Genomic DNA, 19789 nt, shown 5'->3' on the forward strand with positions numbered 1-19789 from the left:
TGCTGTATGGGTACCTTAGTTACACGGTACAGTAGGTGTAACACTTGCACAAATCTGCCCTATGATCCCCATTTAGCTTCTTTCTTTAAGTAGTGGTTTATTGTAGTTTGCAAAGACTGCAACGCTGCAGTTTGCAAGCCCATCTGTTTTCTGGGTTTGTCAGGAAAGACAGAGAGCAGATGCCTATGATAACAATCAGAACTCCAGTATGGCTCTCCCTCTCTCAAGATTGTGCATATATGTGTGTGAATGTGTGTGCGTGTGTGTTTGAGACAGAGGTAACAAAAGAGACTTCCCCTAACCTAAGCCTCTGTGTTAACAGTACAGTTGTTTTTTTTTTTTTATTTCTTCTAGTCCATTAGCCTTAATGTTTTTCTATGTTACTAAGTATATAGGGCCGTATTCAACAAAAAAACTCTCTCTCTCTCTCTCAATTTAGAGCACGTTAACTAATATTTTTGAAACTGCTGCCCATTTCTTAAGCAAACTATTTTAAACGCAGTCTTCAACTAACTCCTGACTTTCACCTTTGTGAACATGGCCCACTGTTCTTAAAAGCTTTGTGAATAGGTATTTCAAGATATTTCACAAATAAACATTATATTTATTAATTGAACATTATATTTATTTAAAAAAATGGAGTGGTCACATTAAAAAAGGCGAAATTTTCTCTACAGTTGTTATACAACAAATGTTCCTAAATATCTGATGCTAACTTGAAAAACAGTAAATGCTAAATGGTAGAATATTTCATTTTTTATGTCAACCTTTTAAAAGACACTCTACAGTACTGGACAGATAGATCTTTATTAGAACTATTTCTGATCTTTGATGCAGCTGGTGTCTTTCGTTGAAGACTTTTTAAAGAAATTGTGCAGCTCAGTGCAATGTGTTCAATCATTTACTGGAAGCAAACTAAACTGACTCTCAGGTTCCTAAATGCAGTGTACAGTAACAGGTAGTGCGTCAATAAGGCACACGTTTGCTGTATTTATTTTTAAGTGATAAAAAAATGTCTATTTACAATTACTCTTTCAGAAATGGGAGTTTTCACAGGGAACTACATCTTAAAACAACAATGGGTACATTTCACGGAAATCGTGAAATCAGTGTTAATGTTAAAAAAAAAAAAAATACAGCCCTAATAATAATTATTAATGAATTATACTTTGAATGAGTTGCAATCACAGACCTCGCATTTCTCTTCCCACGATCTGCTAGGTCATATATGTACATAGCAGGGCTTCAAGTAAACAAAATGAATTGCCATCTTGGGAATGTCCAGCCCAGTTCTCTGAACACGAAACAGAAAAACATCTTAAAGCACAGGCTTTTACATAATGTTGACAAAACCAGGCTAGCCCGGGGGCCAAGCAAAATAAACAGCAGCAGTTCCTAGAAGACATGAAATCTCCCACCCCTCTCCTCCAAAACAACTTCACCCCTCATTGGGCGTCAAGGAATGTTCTTTTCATAGAGAACATAGTTTAGAACATAAACAAATTCTGGGGGTGTGTGCCACTCATCCAATGAATAGCAGAATCCCTACTCTTTCAATGCCCCTGGGCCAATGGGAGAGGGGAGGAGGAGGCTGAGTGGCTTATAGATGACAGATGGTTGTTATGAAGCTGGAGAGGCCAGCTCCAGTGAAATAAGTTGGAGTCCTTCCCACTATTTCTCAGCTGTAAAGCTCAATTATAAAAGTCATTAAATGCCAGGGATCATTCCTAACTCAACTGTACCCGGAGTACGAAATCACAGCTCTTTTGAGAACCCTGTAAATAAAGCAGATGTTTGTACACTCTACAGCTCTATAGTCTTAAGGCTACATGAAAACAGGTCAAAACATGCCCAGTTGGTTTTATTATTGCTTTGTATTATATAGGCTTACTTCATTTATATTTATGGCTTGCACTACAGTGTTCATTTTTTACTTCAAAAGGAAATAATTCCTTCTTCAACGATAGATCTTCATTGTCAAGCTGTGACTGAATGAGTTGACGGGTGTTGGGAGCACGTTTGTTGGATGTCAGTGATACACTGTATTACGACATCCTTTAAATCAGCACTATTTTCCTGTTAATAGAAAATCAGAAAGACTAAGGACTGGGGATTAGATTTTCTACTTTCCCTTATTAAGTTGCATTAATAAGGACCCTTCATTCAAGTTACATACCAAGGACAGGCAACATACAAATGTACTTTCCGAGGACTATTTGAAACAGATGTATTTGAAATAGGTGTATTTTTACAAAGTGTGATTATATTCTATTCTATCGAAGATTAGACATGAACCCTAACCTGCATTACTCAATGCACAGAGCAACTACTAGGCAGTTTTTTTTTTCTATGCACGTGATATTTCCCCTCAGGCATTATTTGCACATGGTTATTAAACTGAAAATTAATGGTGAAAATTTGACTTTCAGCTAAAAGTTAGAGTGGCAATCGTTCAAACCAGGGCGCTGATATCGGCACAATGGGTAATATACTTGGATAGGATAAACAATGAGCACCCTGGAGATTAGCCAGGCTTGTTTCAAACATCTAGCAATGGTACTCCACTCTGGCCCTCGAGATCTATTCCAGTCCTGGTCTTTATTCCAACCAGGTCCTAAATAAGTTAATTGGCTTTTAACAGCTTCAATTAAACAACATTAGAACCTGCTTGGTGTAAAAACCTGGACTGGATCTCGAGGGCCAGAGTTGAGTACCACTGCTTAGTGTGTTATTATTATTCCAGTACAAGAACTAGTCGACTACACAATACACTATAACACTGGAAAAACAGAAGTTGTGACCTACAAAGCACATATGAGGAATAATGTTCTTCTCATTTATCAAAGGGTCATTCTATCATAGGGGAAACTGCTGTTCTAATTTCTTCAGAACTGGTCAGATTTCTATTTGTGGCTTGGTAAAGTATTCTCCCTTGTTCAGGGGTGAAGTGTGGCCTCCCAACCAGGGGCGGCGTGGTATGCACTAACTCCCACCCTCTCTGAGATGGCGCGGACCTTAAGTCTACTGTCCGGTTGGGGCGGCCATCTTGGGAAACACCATGTTGATGAGTCATTGTCTTATTAGCTACACCTATTCCCTAGGGAAAGACTCATTCAATGGGTGGGGTTTGTTGTATACAAGGGGAATGTGTGGTTGATTGAGTGGGTCATGCTGGGGAGGTTAGGATAGAGAAGTAATACATACTGTAGAAACCCTTTTTGATTTAAAGACAGTGCCTGACTGGTAGCTGTGAAAACGGGAGCTACTCCAATACTGCGCCTGGTTTCCTTCGCAAGTACAGGATGGCTTGCAAAGATACCAAAAAGATATCATATTAATAATAATAATAATAATAATAATAATAATAAATAATAATAATAATAATAATAATAATAATAATAACGATAGCGGTTGTACAAAAGATACAGAAAAAAGTTAACTTTTTGTTGGTTATCTTTTGTTTTTGTTTGGCCCTTCCCTGTAAAGACCCCTTGTTAAAAACGGTCACAGACCAGGAATAAAGAAAAGCCACTTAAACAGCATTTATTTTAGTTTGGTTTGAAAGTCACCAGGATGTGAAACAGAAAATGAAGTGAAATAGAAGTGAATCTAAACAGCAAGGAGACTACATTAGATAAAATAACTGATCATTCATAATCATACCAAGATTCTCTTTAAAAGAAACAGACATTAAAAAGGGTTACTGTACAATATTACCATTTTCCTAAAATGATGCTTGTGTTACTGATTGCAATTTACAGGAAGCACCTGTAGAACTAATATTTTGCACCTCAGGCTTACAAGGTAGCAGCCTTCCTAAAAAAAACGTACACTTTAAAACTACATGAGACACTACCCCTTTAAAATTACTGTAGATACAGGTTTGAAGCATATCGTTACAGTTCATCGCATCACTTTATTGAGCACCCCTTATAAAAGTTTACCAAGGTAAAAGCATAGCAAAGTGTAATGAAGCATTTTAAAACAGATAGGCTGGGCTTGATTTTTTATTTATCCTACTGTAAATGGTTTATTTCATGGCATATGTAGCCTTGTTATATTTAAAATCAATAATTACCTGAATAACAGAAAAATCACCATGCAGATTTAATGTGGTAAACGTTTATAAGGGTCAGCCTGTCATATAGATATGTAGTAAAGACATATATTTTCATACAGCCGAGTCTACTGACAGACAGGATGACATTGTTTTTTGCAAGCTTTGCAAATGCCATTCTTGCACAATCTGCCAAATTGTCACCCTGAACATTGATGGTTTTCTTCCCAAAACAAGTCTGAAAGCCAGTAAGCAACCAACCACAGAAGGAATAAATAGATAGTATCACAGCAATTTCCTGAAAGGCATGGCTTTCCATTTATTGAACTGAAGGTCTTCAAATTCCACCCGGTTTCTATCCATCAAACCAGTGAGTCATTCAGCCAAGGGCTATGTGGTTTTACAATGTTTATCTGAAGCGTGTGCCAAATCCACGTGCAAATTAGAAGATTATGTTATTCTAGGAACTAGAACTGTTGTCTGCCGCTTAAAATAATTAAGAAATACAGTTGTTTAGCATTTATTTATTTATGCATTCATGAATTTAAGGACACAATGTTTAAACTTTACAGCCTACAGCAAACACTTCAAATCCATTTGCTGTCTTGGCAGTTTGGGGAAAGCACTATGTAATCCCTGAACAAGCTGTAATATGAACACAAAGAGGTAGTGTTTGAATAGCACATTGTAAACAAGTCTCCTGACAGCATGCCTTTACTAACTTGTAATAAACACCTGATCATGGCTGCCACAATATTACAGTGATTAGGTGACTATGGACACTGTGCAGTGCTGTTGTGGGGAAATGAATGTGATACAGTGGACACATTACAAAGTTGATTTTGAGAGGGAGGGTAGAACAGCGCCCTCCATTGTCTGTGGCTGTGATCCCTGCTGTCCATAATGTCTGACCTGTCACTGAACTGTGAAGATAGCAATACATAAATAAAGTGCACCAGATCTGCCTCTCATGAAGTACGGTATCTTTTGTAAAATCTAGACGCCTTAGAAACAAACATTGAGTTTGTCAAGTGCGTGTCCTGATTTGCGGTCTTAGGAGACTTCAGGTCAAAGCATGGCCTTGCAATAGGTTATGTTGGGTAGGAGGAAACAATGACCAATACCCAATTTTAAGTGTCACCTCTTCCATCGGAGGAGCGAGAAAGTTTTACTACATTGTTTGTAAATCCTACAGGAGATTACATTGACACTGCATGGTTTTAAACTTGTTTTTGAAGACAACAACAATTGCTGTAAATTCAGTGATGCATATCCTGGAATTTTTTTATGAATATTTCAGTGAATGTATCCATTTTCTTTGTTTATGTGCAGAATGCACCCAAAATCATACAGAACAATGCCACTCTGTCACATAATTACATTAAAAAATTAGCTATATATATATATACACAAGCAAGGCCACAACGTTTTGAAACCAGAACAATGAACTTTCCCTTATTCAGAGCAGACAGAGAAAAAACTGAACAAAATGGGCAATAACAATTTAAAACACAAAAAAAGACACATTTTCAGCAAGAGTCACTTCATTTGTCCGGGACAAAGATGCTACATTACTTCTTCCATCAACTCAACCTACACTGGTGTGGGGTGCAGACAATAATTGTGATTTAATATTGTTATAGAAGCAGTCACTTGCTATACTGCAGTGTGTAGTGGCATGAAAGGGTAGTTCATTAAAGACAAGCTCTCACAACACAGAACTCCGCTGGGACTGTAATCTGGTGAAGGCTGTAGTTCTAGCCTAAACCCTTCCTAAACAGGAGGTCACTGTAGCTGGCCTGCTTTTCATTTGAACAGTTCAACCCCTGTAAGATTTGAATGTCTCCTCCAGTAGTCTCTCAAGTTAAGGGTTAAATAACTGTTTTTTTAAATCTAATGCTTTGTTTTGTAGAACATTTTGTCCAAACTGAATCATGCATAACTAAATTGGGCACATGAGGGGGCCTCTTTGATAATGGAAACTTAATCAATGTCAGTTCTCCAATTAGCTCAGTGTTTCATTTTTTTTTTCTAAACAGAAGTTCTTAGGTCTGGTGGAATTCTCTTGGCACACATTGCATGTCTCTACAGTCTTAGCTCTGAAATTGTACAACAGCAGTTTCTTCTTGACTTAGTTTTGGCTAGAATACTTGAGACCTCTTCCTTCTCCCAGTAACAGACAGCTCAATTGAGATGTGGTATCTCATTGTCTGTCCAAATATGTACTGGATTGTACCACTCAGATAGGAGGACCCATCACAAGCCAGTCAAGTGACTTGTCTCATGGTTACACACACACATACACACACACACACAGATTTCACTTCCTTAAAAGTCTTTCTAAAAACAACTCTGCACCTATATTGTTTCTAAATTAATGGAATTTTGTACGGTTTCCTGTACCCATATCATATTATTAAATAACACACCTTAAAATTCCCTTACAGAGGAGCAGGACAACCAGTAAAACGAGATGTCTGCATTCAAAGAAAAAACAAACAGACTCAGCAAGAATGCACCGAGCAGACTCATATTATATAGGGCAATTATTTAATCTTGATTTTAGAGCAACAGAACTCGGAGCTGCTCAATCATAAAAAGGAAAGGTAGAAAATTGTTCTTATGGTTTACATACCATAAGAACACAATGCTACATTCTGCAAAAATAAATACAGAATATATAAATTAGGACTTTAAATTGACACATTTCTAAACAGCAAGTTGCAAGATACAGGGATGTTTGCAGTTAATTAAAACAGTATTTGTTTGCTTTACTGTGCTCTGCTCTGTTTGAACTTGCCCCAATACCTGTTTCAGGAGTGTGGGTGTTTGCAACCCACAGCCATGCTACATGCCACCTCGGCCACAATGACAGAATACTGAACGCGCAGCAACCATCTAAGAATGTACAACAAAAAAAACTAAATCAGGGTGCAATATACATTAATGTGTACAGTCAAACCTAGCACATCATATTCATTTTACATTGTTAATTTATAAGGCAACTGCTATGTAGTATACCGACTCCCTCCGAGATACATTATTTTTGCATATCCAATGGACCCCAGGAACCAATTAAATCATACATGACAGGTTCAATTTCTTTTTTTTTTTTTTTTTTTTTTTTAAAGAAACATCTAAAAAAATAGTCCTATAGTTTCACAGATTAAAAAAAAAAAATCCAACATGTGCAATTTTCTTAAATTGAAGATGAAAATATATATATAAACCAAAAAAATTCAGGTCTCTACTGCAGATGTTTCCTGAAAATACAATCAATAGGACAAAAACAGCATTTGGACAGTTTGGCTTTCTGAGTTAAGACAGCCTGAAGACATTTATACTGTTGAATGCTTGAGCAGGAGTGTGCTGAGTGATGTCTGGGGGGCTTGTGTCCCCAACTCCTACTATAGCTAGCACTACATTTGGGGAAAATTATACAAACTGTAACAAATAGGACCCACTCACTGAGAGCCAGTTTGAGTCATTCTGGAAATCAATTTCTCTACTACAGTGTTGTAACTTAACATCCAGTGGGGATGAAACAGCACATTACAGTTTATGCCTGATTGCAGCAGATGCAAATTGCTCATAACACTTTGAGAAACAGGTACTAGGGTGTAATATTTGGAACAATCTGCCTGAATCAGTACATGGGTTCACACAACGTTTCAGTACAGCAGGTGTTTAGCTTACCCATTTATCACTACACAAGGCCATGAGGTCATAGTTACAAACATGTCATCTCACACCCAGAATGCCTCATATCTATTGAGTCAATAATAAGGAGGTCACGTGCTAAAACTGTCCATCTCTGTGTGTGTTTTGTAACCAGAGCTTGTTCTTCTCATCCAAGAAACCCAGCTCTCATGCTGTCCAGTTTTCCTTTCACAATGTGACCCCTGCTACGTGGTGGAATTTGTTGCATTTTTCTGTGGCTTCAGGGGTGCCCCTGAGTCTTGAGGGAGATGAAACCCTAGATTTATTAGGTGTGGATTAGAATAAAATCCAGGATTAAAGGGCTGCATGCCTCCCTCTTGTGTCAGTTTGAAATCACTGCAAGCAGCTTCTTCCACAAATTAATCTCTAAAATCTACTAGTTCTGCAGGAAACATTTAGGAGGCTGGCAACATGATGACTGTATAATGTGCTGTGACCCGTTGTAATTTCAACGTTACATACAGTGACTCGCGTATTTAACCACTCCTGCTGGTTTGTGGATCTTGATGGTGGGACATTTCTTGCCTATTTTAACCCAATCAGATCACTTGCTTACTAAATATCTTGCTATCCCTAGACAATAGACAATCCTCTCCCCTTCAAATAAATGCATGCAAAGGATTTTAATGAGCAAGAAGCAGGAGAACCTCACAACTATTTACTACCAATGCAGAATGAGTGGATCAGACATTTGTTATTAAATTCATTGCCGAAAATTTTTTTTTCTGTAATGGGTCACTGCTAAGACAGGTACACAAGTCAATAATAACACCACTGTTGTCTATTTTTCTTGAAGTGATTTGGCCTACTTGATACAGAAAAGACACAAGAAACATATTTTAAATGACTTTTTGCCAAGTTACATTCAGCTTACTGCTGCACAAAACATGATAAAAGATGTTGCAAGATGTTACACACAAACAATTTGAAATGACTGGACAGGGCTCAACTGGAAGGTGTTGCAGGATTTCCTTGCTGTATCCATGAGAACCACTTCTGTCACGTTGCTCAAGTGTCAACAGAACAACTGGATTTTGTCTGTGGAAAGAAGGCATGTGTTTGCCAACTTGGTATGCATACAGATATGCAGTACCTCTAAAGGTGGAATAATGACCCATTTCCATCTGCACCATGAAACCAAATACTTTAATGCTGAGTTTCTATATGCCATGGACTTGAGTCTTGAAATCAATCTAGTTTGTTTCCATCTGGTTTGAACTGTCAGCTCAAGGTAATGCCAAGGACACCACAGAGGGTGTTAAACATTGGACTGCAAAACAAAACAGAAAAAATGTAGGCAGAACAGAGGGCTGTGAATTAATGTGACAATTAGGGAATGTTGGAGGCAAGCGAATGAATTTATAAAACATTGCTACCTCAAGGTGATCTTTGTGTTCAGTCCAATTGCAGATTGGATTGTAGAAAGCTGAATGAACAGGTGGCAGCCCCAGTTTGACATTAGAATGAGAGAAGATTGTAATTTTACAAGCAGTTTTAAATGGTTACTTTTTCATCTTTATTGGGCGGACCTGAATTAAATGGCAACAACATTAATCCAGGGCCGCGGGGTCCTCATTAGAAAACAAATCTGTAGCCATTTCTGAAGCAAGACAACTGAAAGACTTAGATAAGCAGATACAGAATGACACAGAGTGGTTTCAAACAATAATGAAACATTATGCTCAAAGCAAGTATTTTATTTTATGACAGAGAAGGACTCTGAGCTGCACATCTCCCTCCTGACCAGAAAAGGCGCTGTGTAAGGTTGGTGGTATGTTTCCCATAGACAGGGCGACTAGATGGTAGATGGCAACCAGAAGTCAGCTAATTTTGGAGAAAGAGCGCAGCTCCAAGTTTGCTAAACAACTCCATTGTGGTCAGCTGTAGGGCAGGCAGCAATTGGATAGACCGTAGCGCCGGGCTGATCACAGGGAGGAGTTTGGTAGTACAAAGGGGATGCAGCTACGTGAGTACAGCCCCTTACACTGAATGATAAGCCGGAGCGCTGTTTGTTTGCGTTTTTTTCTTGTTTTGCTGAGGAGGATTAAGAAACGGAAGCAGCCGCCACGGAGCAGCACAAAGCCCTGAGCACTACCCTCACTGCACAAGACACGCACCACATCCCGGTTTGGAGAGAACAGTTGTGTGCACTGTGGATTACCTGTGTGGGACTGTTTGTTTATTGTTTGGGATTGTAACCCCCCCCTCGATACCATCACTAGTTGAGGGGCGGCTTTATGATATGTTTATAAATAAGCACAGGAGGTTTTGGAGTACAGTACTGTTTGGACCTTCTTGTTATTAGCACACCACTCACATCCTGTCACAGACCTATATTAACAATACTGTGACTTGCATGACGAGAGATATTTTTAACAAACAAATGTTCAGGAGTTTGCGTAGTTTTTTGACAAGCATACAAATTTGGCTCTTCAAAAGCGATATTCACATCTAATCAATTAAAGAAGGCCTCCATCTTAAATTCCTCCTGCTCTTCAATCCTGGAGAGAACACTAGATACTGTAAATAATTGTTAATGCAAATGAAAGGAAGCTCAACTGTGCTGCCCCCCGTTCTTTTTGGTACAATTACTTAAACTAACAGACCTATGTTTGTGTACTGTATCTCTAACACCATATAACCCTCGCAAGATAAAAACCTGTGCACTGCCAAATCCACAACTGGCAGGGTGCAGAATAAAAACTGTTGGCTGCATACAAGTCAGGAAGCCATCTGTAAGCGATACAGCCCTGGCAGATGTTCCAAGTAAATTTGTTAGCCAATCATCTCCAAAAGCAAGTTTGTTTTCTGTCAACTGCCCCTTTTAAATTTTATTCTTTGGGTGTAAACAACTGCCGTCCCTTTCAAAATTCATTCAGTGCAATTACCTCTTGACAGCTCTCTTTATCCTCAGTAACAACATATTGCACCTCTGGAAATGCATCATTATTTATTTTAACCATAGAGCTCTCAGAGAAAGGGGGTGGGGCATAATTTTCCATTGGTTTCACTTGACAGTTGAAAAAAGAGCCGTGCCATTCTGTGAATGTGGTGTCCTATAAAAAGCACAGCATACCGTAGCTACAGTAGCATTGCTCTGAAACCAATGCCAGTGCTGCCATAGCGACCGGTCATGAACTGTGTGGAAACTTTTACGAACCACAACCCAACTCCCAGCATTCACAAGTAACTGTAGCTAATAAAAAAATAAATAATGAACTTCAGAAACTAGGGAAATAGATGGAAAGCTACAGCTACTTGACAGTGTCCGATATTTTCCGTATTGATCCAAAACAAAAGAAAATAATTTTGATGCTTCATTTTAGGAGAACAATAGCTGTGTTCATTTTCCAAATAGTATTTCTTCATGGGTTTGGGCAATTATTTCTAAAATGTGTTGGTCAAATTCTGAACAACAACATTTCTTTAATGCTGTAAATTCTAAATGGTATTTTATTAAATATTTAACTAAAACTGTGCACTTTAATGTGGCTCTTGCTTGTTTGTACGATTATGTTTAATAAAATTTAATAAAAGAACAATAAAACATTTAAATACTAAATCGTGTTTCTTAATGATAAAGGTACAAAAAACAAATAACAAATGTGTCCACTGATACTACCAACTAAGGTTGAACAACAATTACATTTTAATTTGCGATTAACGGCTAAAATGCTTGTAGTAACCGCTTAAACTTCCCCAATCTCAAAACATTACTACATTAACGACCAAATAATTCTAAAAATGTAACCCTAAAAATTAAATACACCAAAAAGAAAATTAAATTAACCAAATGTGACAACATAATAAAGTCTCCCTTGTAAATGCCCCCTGTAAAAGCCTTATTGTAAACTATAAACTGTTTTACAGATACCAAAATAACTACACAGCGTGACCGTAACTACATTACTTCTAGCTCACTTATTAGGTCGGCACTAGTTCTTGAAGTTTCCTCAACTTGCTTTAATGCTCAACGAGAACCTAAATAAAGAATTTAAAAAAAGACAAAGGAATAAAATTGGCATGTGTTTCACAGCATAGATAAATGTTCCAAAGTCTTCTTTGGCTTACAAGTTTGTTTACATTACCTACAGTACTGTTTTAGCTGCAGACACACACGCTTGAATGGACACTAAACTGTTATACCTGTTATGTGTGGCAGGGATAACAAGATTTCATGCAAGATTTATATAACCTTTCAAATGTGAAGTCACTATCTGAACCGATTAGTGTACTTAGGTCAAAGATGGCTGCCATATTGAGGTCATGTGACCTTTTTTTTTCCAGGTGAGAAAGACCTGTTGCATTCTCGGTACACAGCTGACACAAGTCTGAAGTTTGACAAGAAAAAATCTGTGTTAGTTTATTTATAAAGCTACAGCCACCATGATGTCAAAGCCTCAAATCTCAGAAACCATTTCAGTTAGTGACTTCATATTTGAAGGGTTATATAAACGAATGGCTGACTAGGATGTTGACTTGACTTAAAACGTCTGCCATATTGAGGTAATTTGACTAACTTCTCCCTGACACCCGCAACAGTTTAGTGTCCCCTCCCCCCTCTGAGGAGTTTCCATAACACTGAAAAAAACATCAAGCCGTAAGATGAAATGTTCCATGAAATATTAGCAGTGGCTGGTTCACCAGTGGATTTGCAAAGTCATAAAAACTCCTTTCACAGGGATGCTTAAAAGGAGACTCTGTGTTTTTACATACAGTATAACAAGCCTGCTTTTTCAGTATAGGGTTGTGAGGTAACCTGCGTACATTATTATTTTTTTTTCAATCTGTGTACAGCAACTGCATGCTGAATTCCCACAAGACCCTCATCCTGAAATACCCAAAGCTTTTACTTGCATTTTACGATGTTTGTTATCATTCACTGTGTGTCCATTCACTGTAGCTCCTATATAAGATATTGACTTCCACCTGCTTTGATACTATTGCACAGAGCTAGCCAAGCGAGTTGACAGGTCATGGGCTCATGACACTCCTAGTATCTGGAAACACAATTCCACAAGCAAGCTTAAAGTCAGCTTAAAGAAAAAATACATACATCTCAATATTGTAGCACGTGAATCAGAACCACTCAGAATGGTTGCATATATATTCACCCTGAACAAAAATATAGTTCCTGGTCAAAACAAAACCTGGACATACTGTATTTTAAATGCCTTTCTTTGATGAAGTACGAAAGACTACTTAAACACATCACTCTAGATCCGCGATAAATATTTCTGTGTAAATATCCGAGTCAATAGTACCTGATAACAGGAAAAACAGGTTGATTGTATATAGGTTTCATATCCACACATACTGTACTTATTACAGTGTATGCCTGACTCTACTATGGAACTATGACAGCGGTCATAACAAAAGCAAACACACAAAAAGACAATACTGCATGTATGCAACAGAGATACAAAACAAATCAAACAAAAAAGGTATCATATTTTAACCCATTAAGGTACAGACGGAACTGAGTGGTTGTTCAAACGGTTTCTTAAATACATTTGAGAGCAATCATCCCATATTTAGTACACAATATATAAAAACAGGGTAACACATTTTAGGAGATTGCGTTTTGCTGCACAGAACACATCAAAACCGACAGTCACTGACAAGCAGCAACCCTAGCCGCAGGTCAGGTGTTTACCTACCTGCACGTTTTGCAGCACGGATAAGCACTTCTCTCTGACGTCAGCATATGGACACCTCCGGGACAACATCAGCAGCCGGGCCAGCATCCAGTTCAAGTCATCGGGAGAGCGGACAGGCGATCGAAGTGGTTGAATGACCTCTTCACAAATGGGGCCAATCTTTTCAGCTCTGCTCAACACTTCTTGACTCACGTTTTCCATTGCAATTTCTCTGGTGCTTATGTCTCTGCTCCCTAGCCCATCCCACCTACCTGTACCATCGCTTATATCCATACTGAACGAATATTGTAGGTATTTGGTATAGTATTGTATAGCTTTGTGGTTCAGTTACATGTTTTGCATAAACATCCTATTTAATGCAACTTGCAACATATTTTGTTCAAGTTTTTTTTTTACTCAGCATCGATACGGATTAATATGAATTCATATAACCACACTCGACACCCAATTCACTTCTGCAAATAATTAATTAAGATTTGTCCTTAAATTTTGAAAATGTTATTTGCTAAACACTGTTGAATGTATCAGGTCTGTTCTCAGAACAATGACCACTCCATTAATTGCCAAGAGTAATTCTAGTTCAGCAGTACTCTAAGTAATCTTGTGATATGGGCCGTCTTCAATTGTATAAAGTTATGTTAACAAGCACGGAAAACTCGAGGAACGTTCCAAAAATATCTTTTTTGCTTTCCCAACGTCGCGTGTTTAACCAAATCTTCTCTCCTCTTTCTCATGTCCAGTGAGATTACGTAGTTGGCAAAACGTTGCAACTTTTTTTAACCAATTATTATTATTATTATTATTATTATTATTATTATTATTATTATTATTATTATTATTTGTCAGTCCCTCCAGTTACTGCTCCGAACTGTGGTAACACTAGCTTATAAAATCGAATAGCGTTTGAATTTTGTTCTCTTTGCTTCATCAAATGGATTATTGTTGTCCACGTCGTATTTCGTTTCGCCTGTGGATATTAACAACGCGATTACACGCTTGAAAACACACTTATTCTAAGTTTATCTTTAATTCACTGCAACTCAAAAAGTAAGGAATCTGTTTTTAACAATCCCCGCTTAACATCAGGATTTCCAGCCTATGCATACAGCCTCTAAACTCTACACCGTATCCCGCTAACTAGCGGTTCGCTACTATCCCATTACTTTTTTACAGTAATTATTAATGTTAACATCCAGACATAGTATCTTGAAATGTAACACTGTACAAATCACAACTCAAATATTGCCTGTTTACAAAATGAATTATTTAAATCTGCACCCTTCCACAGCTCTCTCGCCGGTATAAATCTTACCTCTGCAACTAGCCCAAGCAAACGCTTTCCACCACTGAAGAAGGTTGCATTTTAATTGACAGCCCAACCACACAATCAAAAACCCAGTTCCTGGTAAGGGGGGCCGTCGATGATATTCAACCAATAAAATAAATGGAAACGCCTGCTTTATTTCAGATTTGAAAGTTGACAACCCAAGCATCACATTGGTTTCTGGGACTTGTTGTTCATGAAGCCTTCCAATTCCTTTGTATAAAGGCACGTATTATGGCTTTGACACTACAATTCACGATAGGAATGTAGAAACCTGGAGGCCATTCCAGACCCACTTTTCAACACTGGAAATTATTCGTTTATCTGGAAACGAACAGACTGGGTGCGTTCAAGGAGATTTTCTGCAGAATCTGACCAATTTAGCCAATGATCTTCTAAGAATGATCTCCGTGACCGCACCTAGGCTAAATTGGTCAGATTCTGCACAAAATCTGCACAGAATGATTCGTGTACTCGCCCACGTATGTAGTTAGTCAAGAATACAATTGTTGCTATTGTCAAAACTGCACTTGGTGAACAGAATGTTAGCCCATTTTTTAATTAATAATATACGTTTAAAGTGGCACTGTCATACAAACATAATATGCAATTTTTTACTCAAAAATTATATTACTTGGTGACTGTTTATAACTTCTGTCACCGCATTTGAATAAATGTACCGTAAGTTTCCCAGCTGTTCACTGTATGCATGTTATTTCATCGTTTTGGTAGGGCAACTTCTCATACCCCATTGAGTTCACATGAACAGTTTTTACAAAATTAAATTAAAAAAAAAAAAACTCACCGAAGAGGATTTAAAAAGCACATTTTGTTTAGAGTCTAGTTTGTTTATTTTGAGGTAGGGAAATGGTTGCCAGTGGGAAGCTCACAAGTCTCATGATGCTTTACCTTTCTCAGGTACCTTTAACAGCAAGACTACACTTACCAGAACATTGGGGGGGTGAGTTGAAAAGCCTGAACTGCATACATGCCAACAGTCCCTATATATATATATATATATATATATATATATATATATATATATATATATATATATATATATAAACCACAGGCTGTGCTCTTCGTGCGGCTGACACATCTGCTGATCACTAGCCGGTATACAAAGGTAAGAACGCTTCATTGTGTCTGTGTTACTGTCATGCTGGTCGTGCGGTGCTGAGTTGAGGGAGTACGTCTATTATTAATATGATAGTGTTTATTGCGTATGACCCCTCCCATGTGTATGATGAAAATCCTTTTGATGCACAAAGGACTTTATTGGCTAGTATCAGAGACCCTATTTAGCACTAATCTTGAACACCACAATGTTAATTTAGGTAAAATAATCCAAGATTAGAGCTAATTAGGGTCTGTGAAACTAGCCGCAGGAGATGTTGGGTGCGTTCACGATACGCAGACTTTGCTAAATTCTGCAGAAAACCTGTCCAAATTCATCGTCTGCGTGAACTCAGACGCAAAAGACGTCACCTAGTCACGCATCCACAGGCTTAAGAGTCTGCACAGCCACGCAGCTTCTCAAGAGGTACTGCGCTGGAGCAGCCGCGGCTCAAAACAATAGACGAGCGATGGCTGATAAAGAAGTGTGTAGGCAACCAGATACAATCCTCACTCCATGTGCTACTGCCACCTAGTCAGGGGGTGTAAATCGCCTTCGAGTCATGTCATTAATTACACCGTGTAACAATTTTTTTTTTTTTGTTCCTGGGTAGTAAGTGTTATTTCCTAATTGCTTATGCCTCAAAAGTATAGAAAATGGCTATTATTCCCCACAAACTTTGCTTTTGTGACCAGGACAGTGATATTTTGAAATGTACCTATTTTCCAGAACATTCCAGATAGATTCAGTGCTGAGTAAACTTGGAGCAACTTCTAGAACTTTCTAGAACTTTCCAGTAATATAAATAGTAGTATAAATACAGGGGCCTTAAGCCCACCAGTTCAGTTTAGTTCCAGCTGCCTAAGTGGATACATATCTGCATTTTTCTGAGATGGCATCAAGAGGCTGCAAGCATCCGGCAGACGCATTTTGCTATGTCTGCGGCCAATTTATCAAGACAAGAGCGAAAAAGTACTCCGTGGAAGCATCTGCTAAGATGTGTGAGGCCTACAAGGCATATTTCGGCATGCCTGTCAGGGATCAAGACAAACCCTGGGCACCTCATTTCACCTGCGAGCACTGCAAAAAAACTCTGGAAAGTAAGATGGACAATTGTTGCTCGGAATTTTATGTTATAAAATTTGTTAACATTTTTAAAATTGTAAAAGTTTTTAATTTTAAAATGTTTTACAATTTTCAATGTTATTGAAAAAATATATCCTATATGAAAAATGTTGCGAGAATCTCTTACACATTAGTCATGGGTGAAATAAATGTATTTTTGTAGGATGGTACAGAGGGGAAAAGAGAGCCATGAAGTTCGCTATCCCAAGAATTTGGCGGGAACCCACTGACCACTCAAGCAACTGCTACTTCTGCATGGTGGACCCTTCCAAACGTCAGACTGGCAAGAATGCACCTGCTATCACGTATCCGGACCTTCCTTCATCCATCGCCCCGGTGCCACACTGCCATGAGCTCCCCGTACCCACTCCTCCGGAGAGAGAGCAGCCGTCTTTAGAAGAGAGCAGCAAGTCAGAGAGCGAGGAAGACGTTGTAGATCCAGATGACAATTTCAGAGGTGGAGCTGAGGAGAGAAATCCATACTACCCCAACCAAAAAGACCTCAACGACTTGATTAGAGATCTTGGTCTCACCAAGTCCAATGCTGAGCTTTTGACGTCTAGGCTCAAGCAGTGGAACTTGTTGGATGAAAGTGTGCAAGTCGCAGATCAGAGGAAGCGTCACCAACCTTTTTCCAGCTTCTTCACCCGTCAAGATGGGCTCTGCTTCTGCCACAATGTGACCAGTCTGTTCAAGGCAATCGGAATCGCCTGTAACCAGAATGAGTGGCGCCTCTTCATTGACAGCTCATCCAGGATCCTCAAAGCCGTGCTGCTCTATAATGGTAACAAGTACCCGTCTCTTCCCCTGGCTCACTCGGTGCACCTCAGAGAGGATTACAACAGCATCAAGACCTTGCTGGACGCCTTGAAGTATGATGAGGACGGCTGGGAGGTCATAGGAGACTTCAAAATGGTGGCATTCCTGATGGGTCTCCAAGGCGGTTTTACCAAGTTTCCCTGCTATCTTTGCCTTTGGGACAGCAGGGACACCAAGGCGCACTACCACAGGCGGGACTGGCCACAGCGGAACGAGTTCTCTGTGGGGAGGAACAACGTCAAGTGGGAGCCACTGGTGGACCCCCGGAAGGTGCTGATGCCACCACTGCACATCCAATTGGGCCTTATGAAACAATTTGTCAGAGCTCTAGATAAGGAGTCAGCAGCCTTCAAGTACCTTCAAGACTTCTTCCCTAAGCTGTCTGAGGCAAAGGTCAAAGCCGATGTCTTCGTCGGACCACAGATAAAGAAGATCCTGGAGTGCAATGAATTCCCCAAGAAGCTCACTAGTAAGGAGAAAGCGGCTTGGAACAGCTTTGTCGCAGTGGTTCGGGGCTTCCTGGGCAATCACAAGGCCGAAAACTATGTGGAGCTGGTTGAGACTCTGGTGAAGAACTACGGCACAATTACACAAAACTACTCACTTCTAAATCTTTTGTAGTCATTTTGGTATTACTTTAGTATAAATACATGTTAATTTGGATTCATATGTTGTTTTTTTCTGACTTTATGTGAACGAAAAGACACAAATTCGCCCGTTTTCTCATTGGAAATAGGTAAATTTCAAAATATCACTGTCCTGGTCACAAAAGCAAAGTTTGTGGGGAATAATAGCCATTTTCTATACTTCTGAGGCATAAGCAATTAGGAAATAACACTTACTACCCAGGAACAAAAATTGCGTTACATAGTGTTATCTTATGAATGATTTGTAATACAAATTAAAATTTATTCTAAAGGTTTAAACATTTTAAAAAATAAAACAATGCTAAACGGTTGAAATGAACCTAAAACCGCTCTTATTTTCAGCATGTGTAATTGGTTATTGATGAAAGGCTATCAGGGACAGGGAATAACCTACTTTGAATTAAGGAGAATAAATCTGCTTTAATAACAGGTAGTTGAAGTGAGATATGTGACCATATGTGCAAGTATTTGAACTATTTTTGTCCCAAATCAAAATACAGTACTGTCTAAAAACCCCTTTGTGAGAGGGCGGGGGGGGGGAATCCTGCCTGTTATAACACTCATTAATTTGTCTCACATCACAAAACATACGTTTATATTATCTCTTTATAGCAGGGACTGTTTCTACTATACATTTTCTGATCATGCTGTAAATTATGAAGCTTGTGGAGCACAAAGGGAACTTCGATTGCATCCACTTCCTCTGCGATTAGAATTTCTCTCATCACCACCTCCATTTTGGTTCTGCTCAGAACTGTTATTCATCTACCAAAGCTGTCCACGCTCCGTCTGCACAGACCGTGACGTTACGCGCAGACTCCCGTCTGCAATCCAGCCGGCAACAAAGTGTCCTGAACGCACCCGTTCTTCTTGCACGTGTGCTTTATCGGCGCAGTAAATCCTCCATCAGGTTTTACTAATACCATCTACCCGACAGAAATATGTATTAACGTTTATTTTTTATAAGATTTATAAAATACCTCAACCTTAATTAAAGTACAGTAGTACTTTCATGTAGACTTAATTAACAATCATGGCTTTCTGGGCACCTTTTCTGTCCCCCTAGAATTGTTTCAATGGCCTTTAATACCGTTTTTTCCCCAAATCCCTTTATAAATCACTCCTTTCGTTTGCATATTTCCTACAAAATACTACTCCACCGTTTAATTCACTAAACATGCACTGCATAGACCGGCATTATGTTTCCCATCTAAGAACTTTATGTGGTGTCAGGTAGAATACTAATAATCTAGTGTTTAGGCAAGATGGGCTTCATAACTATTTCTGCAGACATGCTAATGAGAAGCTTTTTTTATTAGC

The 19789-nt window shown here is 38.8% G+C and overlaps 1 protein-coding gene across 1 annotated transcript in view; it reads right to left on the reverse strand.

Moving 5' to 3' along the window:
* sesn1 (sestrin 1) overlaps window positions 1-14765 on the reverse strand; it is a 65678-nt gene extending 50913 nt beyond the window's left edge. The window contains exons 1-2 of the mRNA XM_034004676.3: window positions 14750-14765; window positions 13438-14404 (exon numbers count right to left, since the gene is read on the reverse strand). Coding sequence (XP_033860567.1) covers window positions 13438-13710 — 273 coding nt within the window. The 5' untranslated portion in view covers window positions 13711-14404; window positions 14750-14765. The remainder of the gene's footprint in view (window positions 1-13437; window positions 14405-14749) is intronic.
* Window positions 14766-19789: the final 5024 nt, after the last annotated feature.

Source organism: Acipenser ruthenus, chromosome 5, assembly GCF_902713425.1.
Source record: "Acipenser ruthenus chromosome 5, fAciRut3.2 maternal haplotype, whole genome shotgun sequence".
Taxonomy (NCBI): Eukaryota; Metazoa; Chordata; class Actinopteri; order Acipenseriformes; family Acipenseridae; genus Acipenser; species Acipenser ruthenus.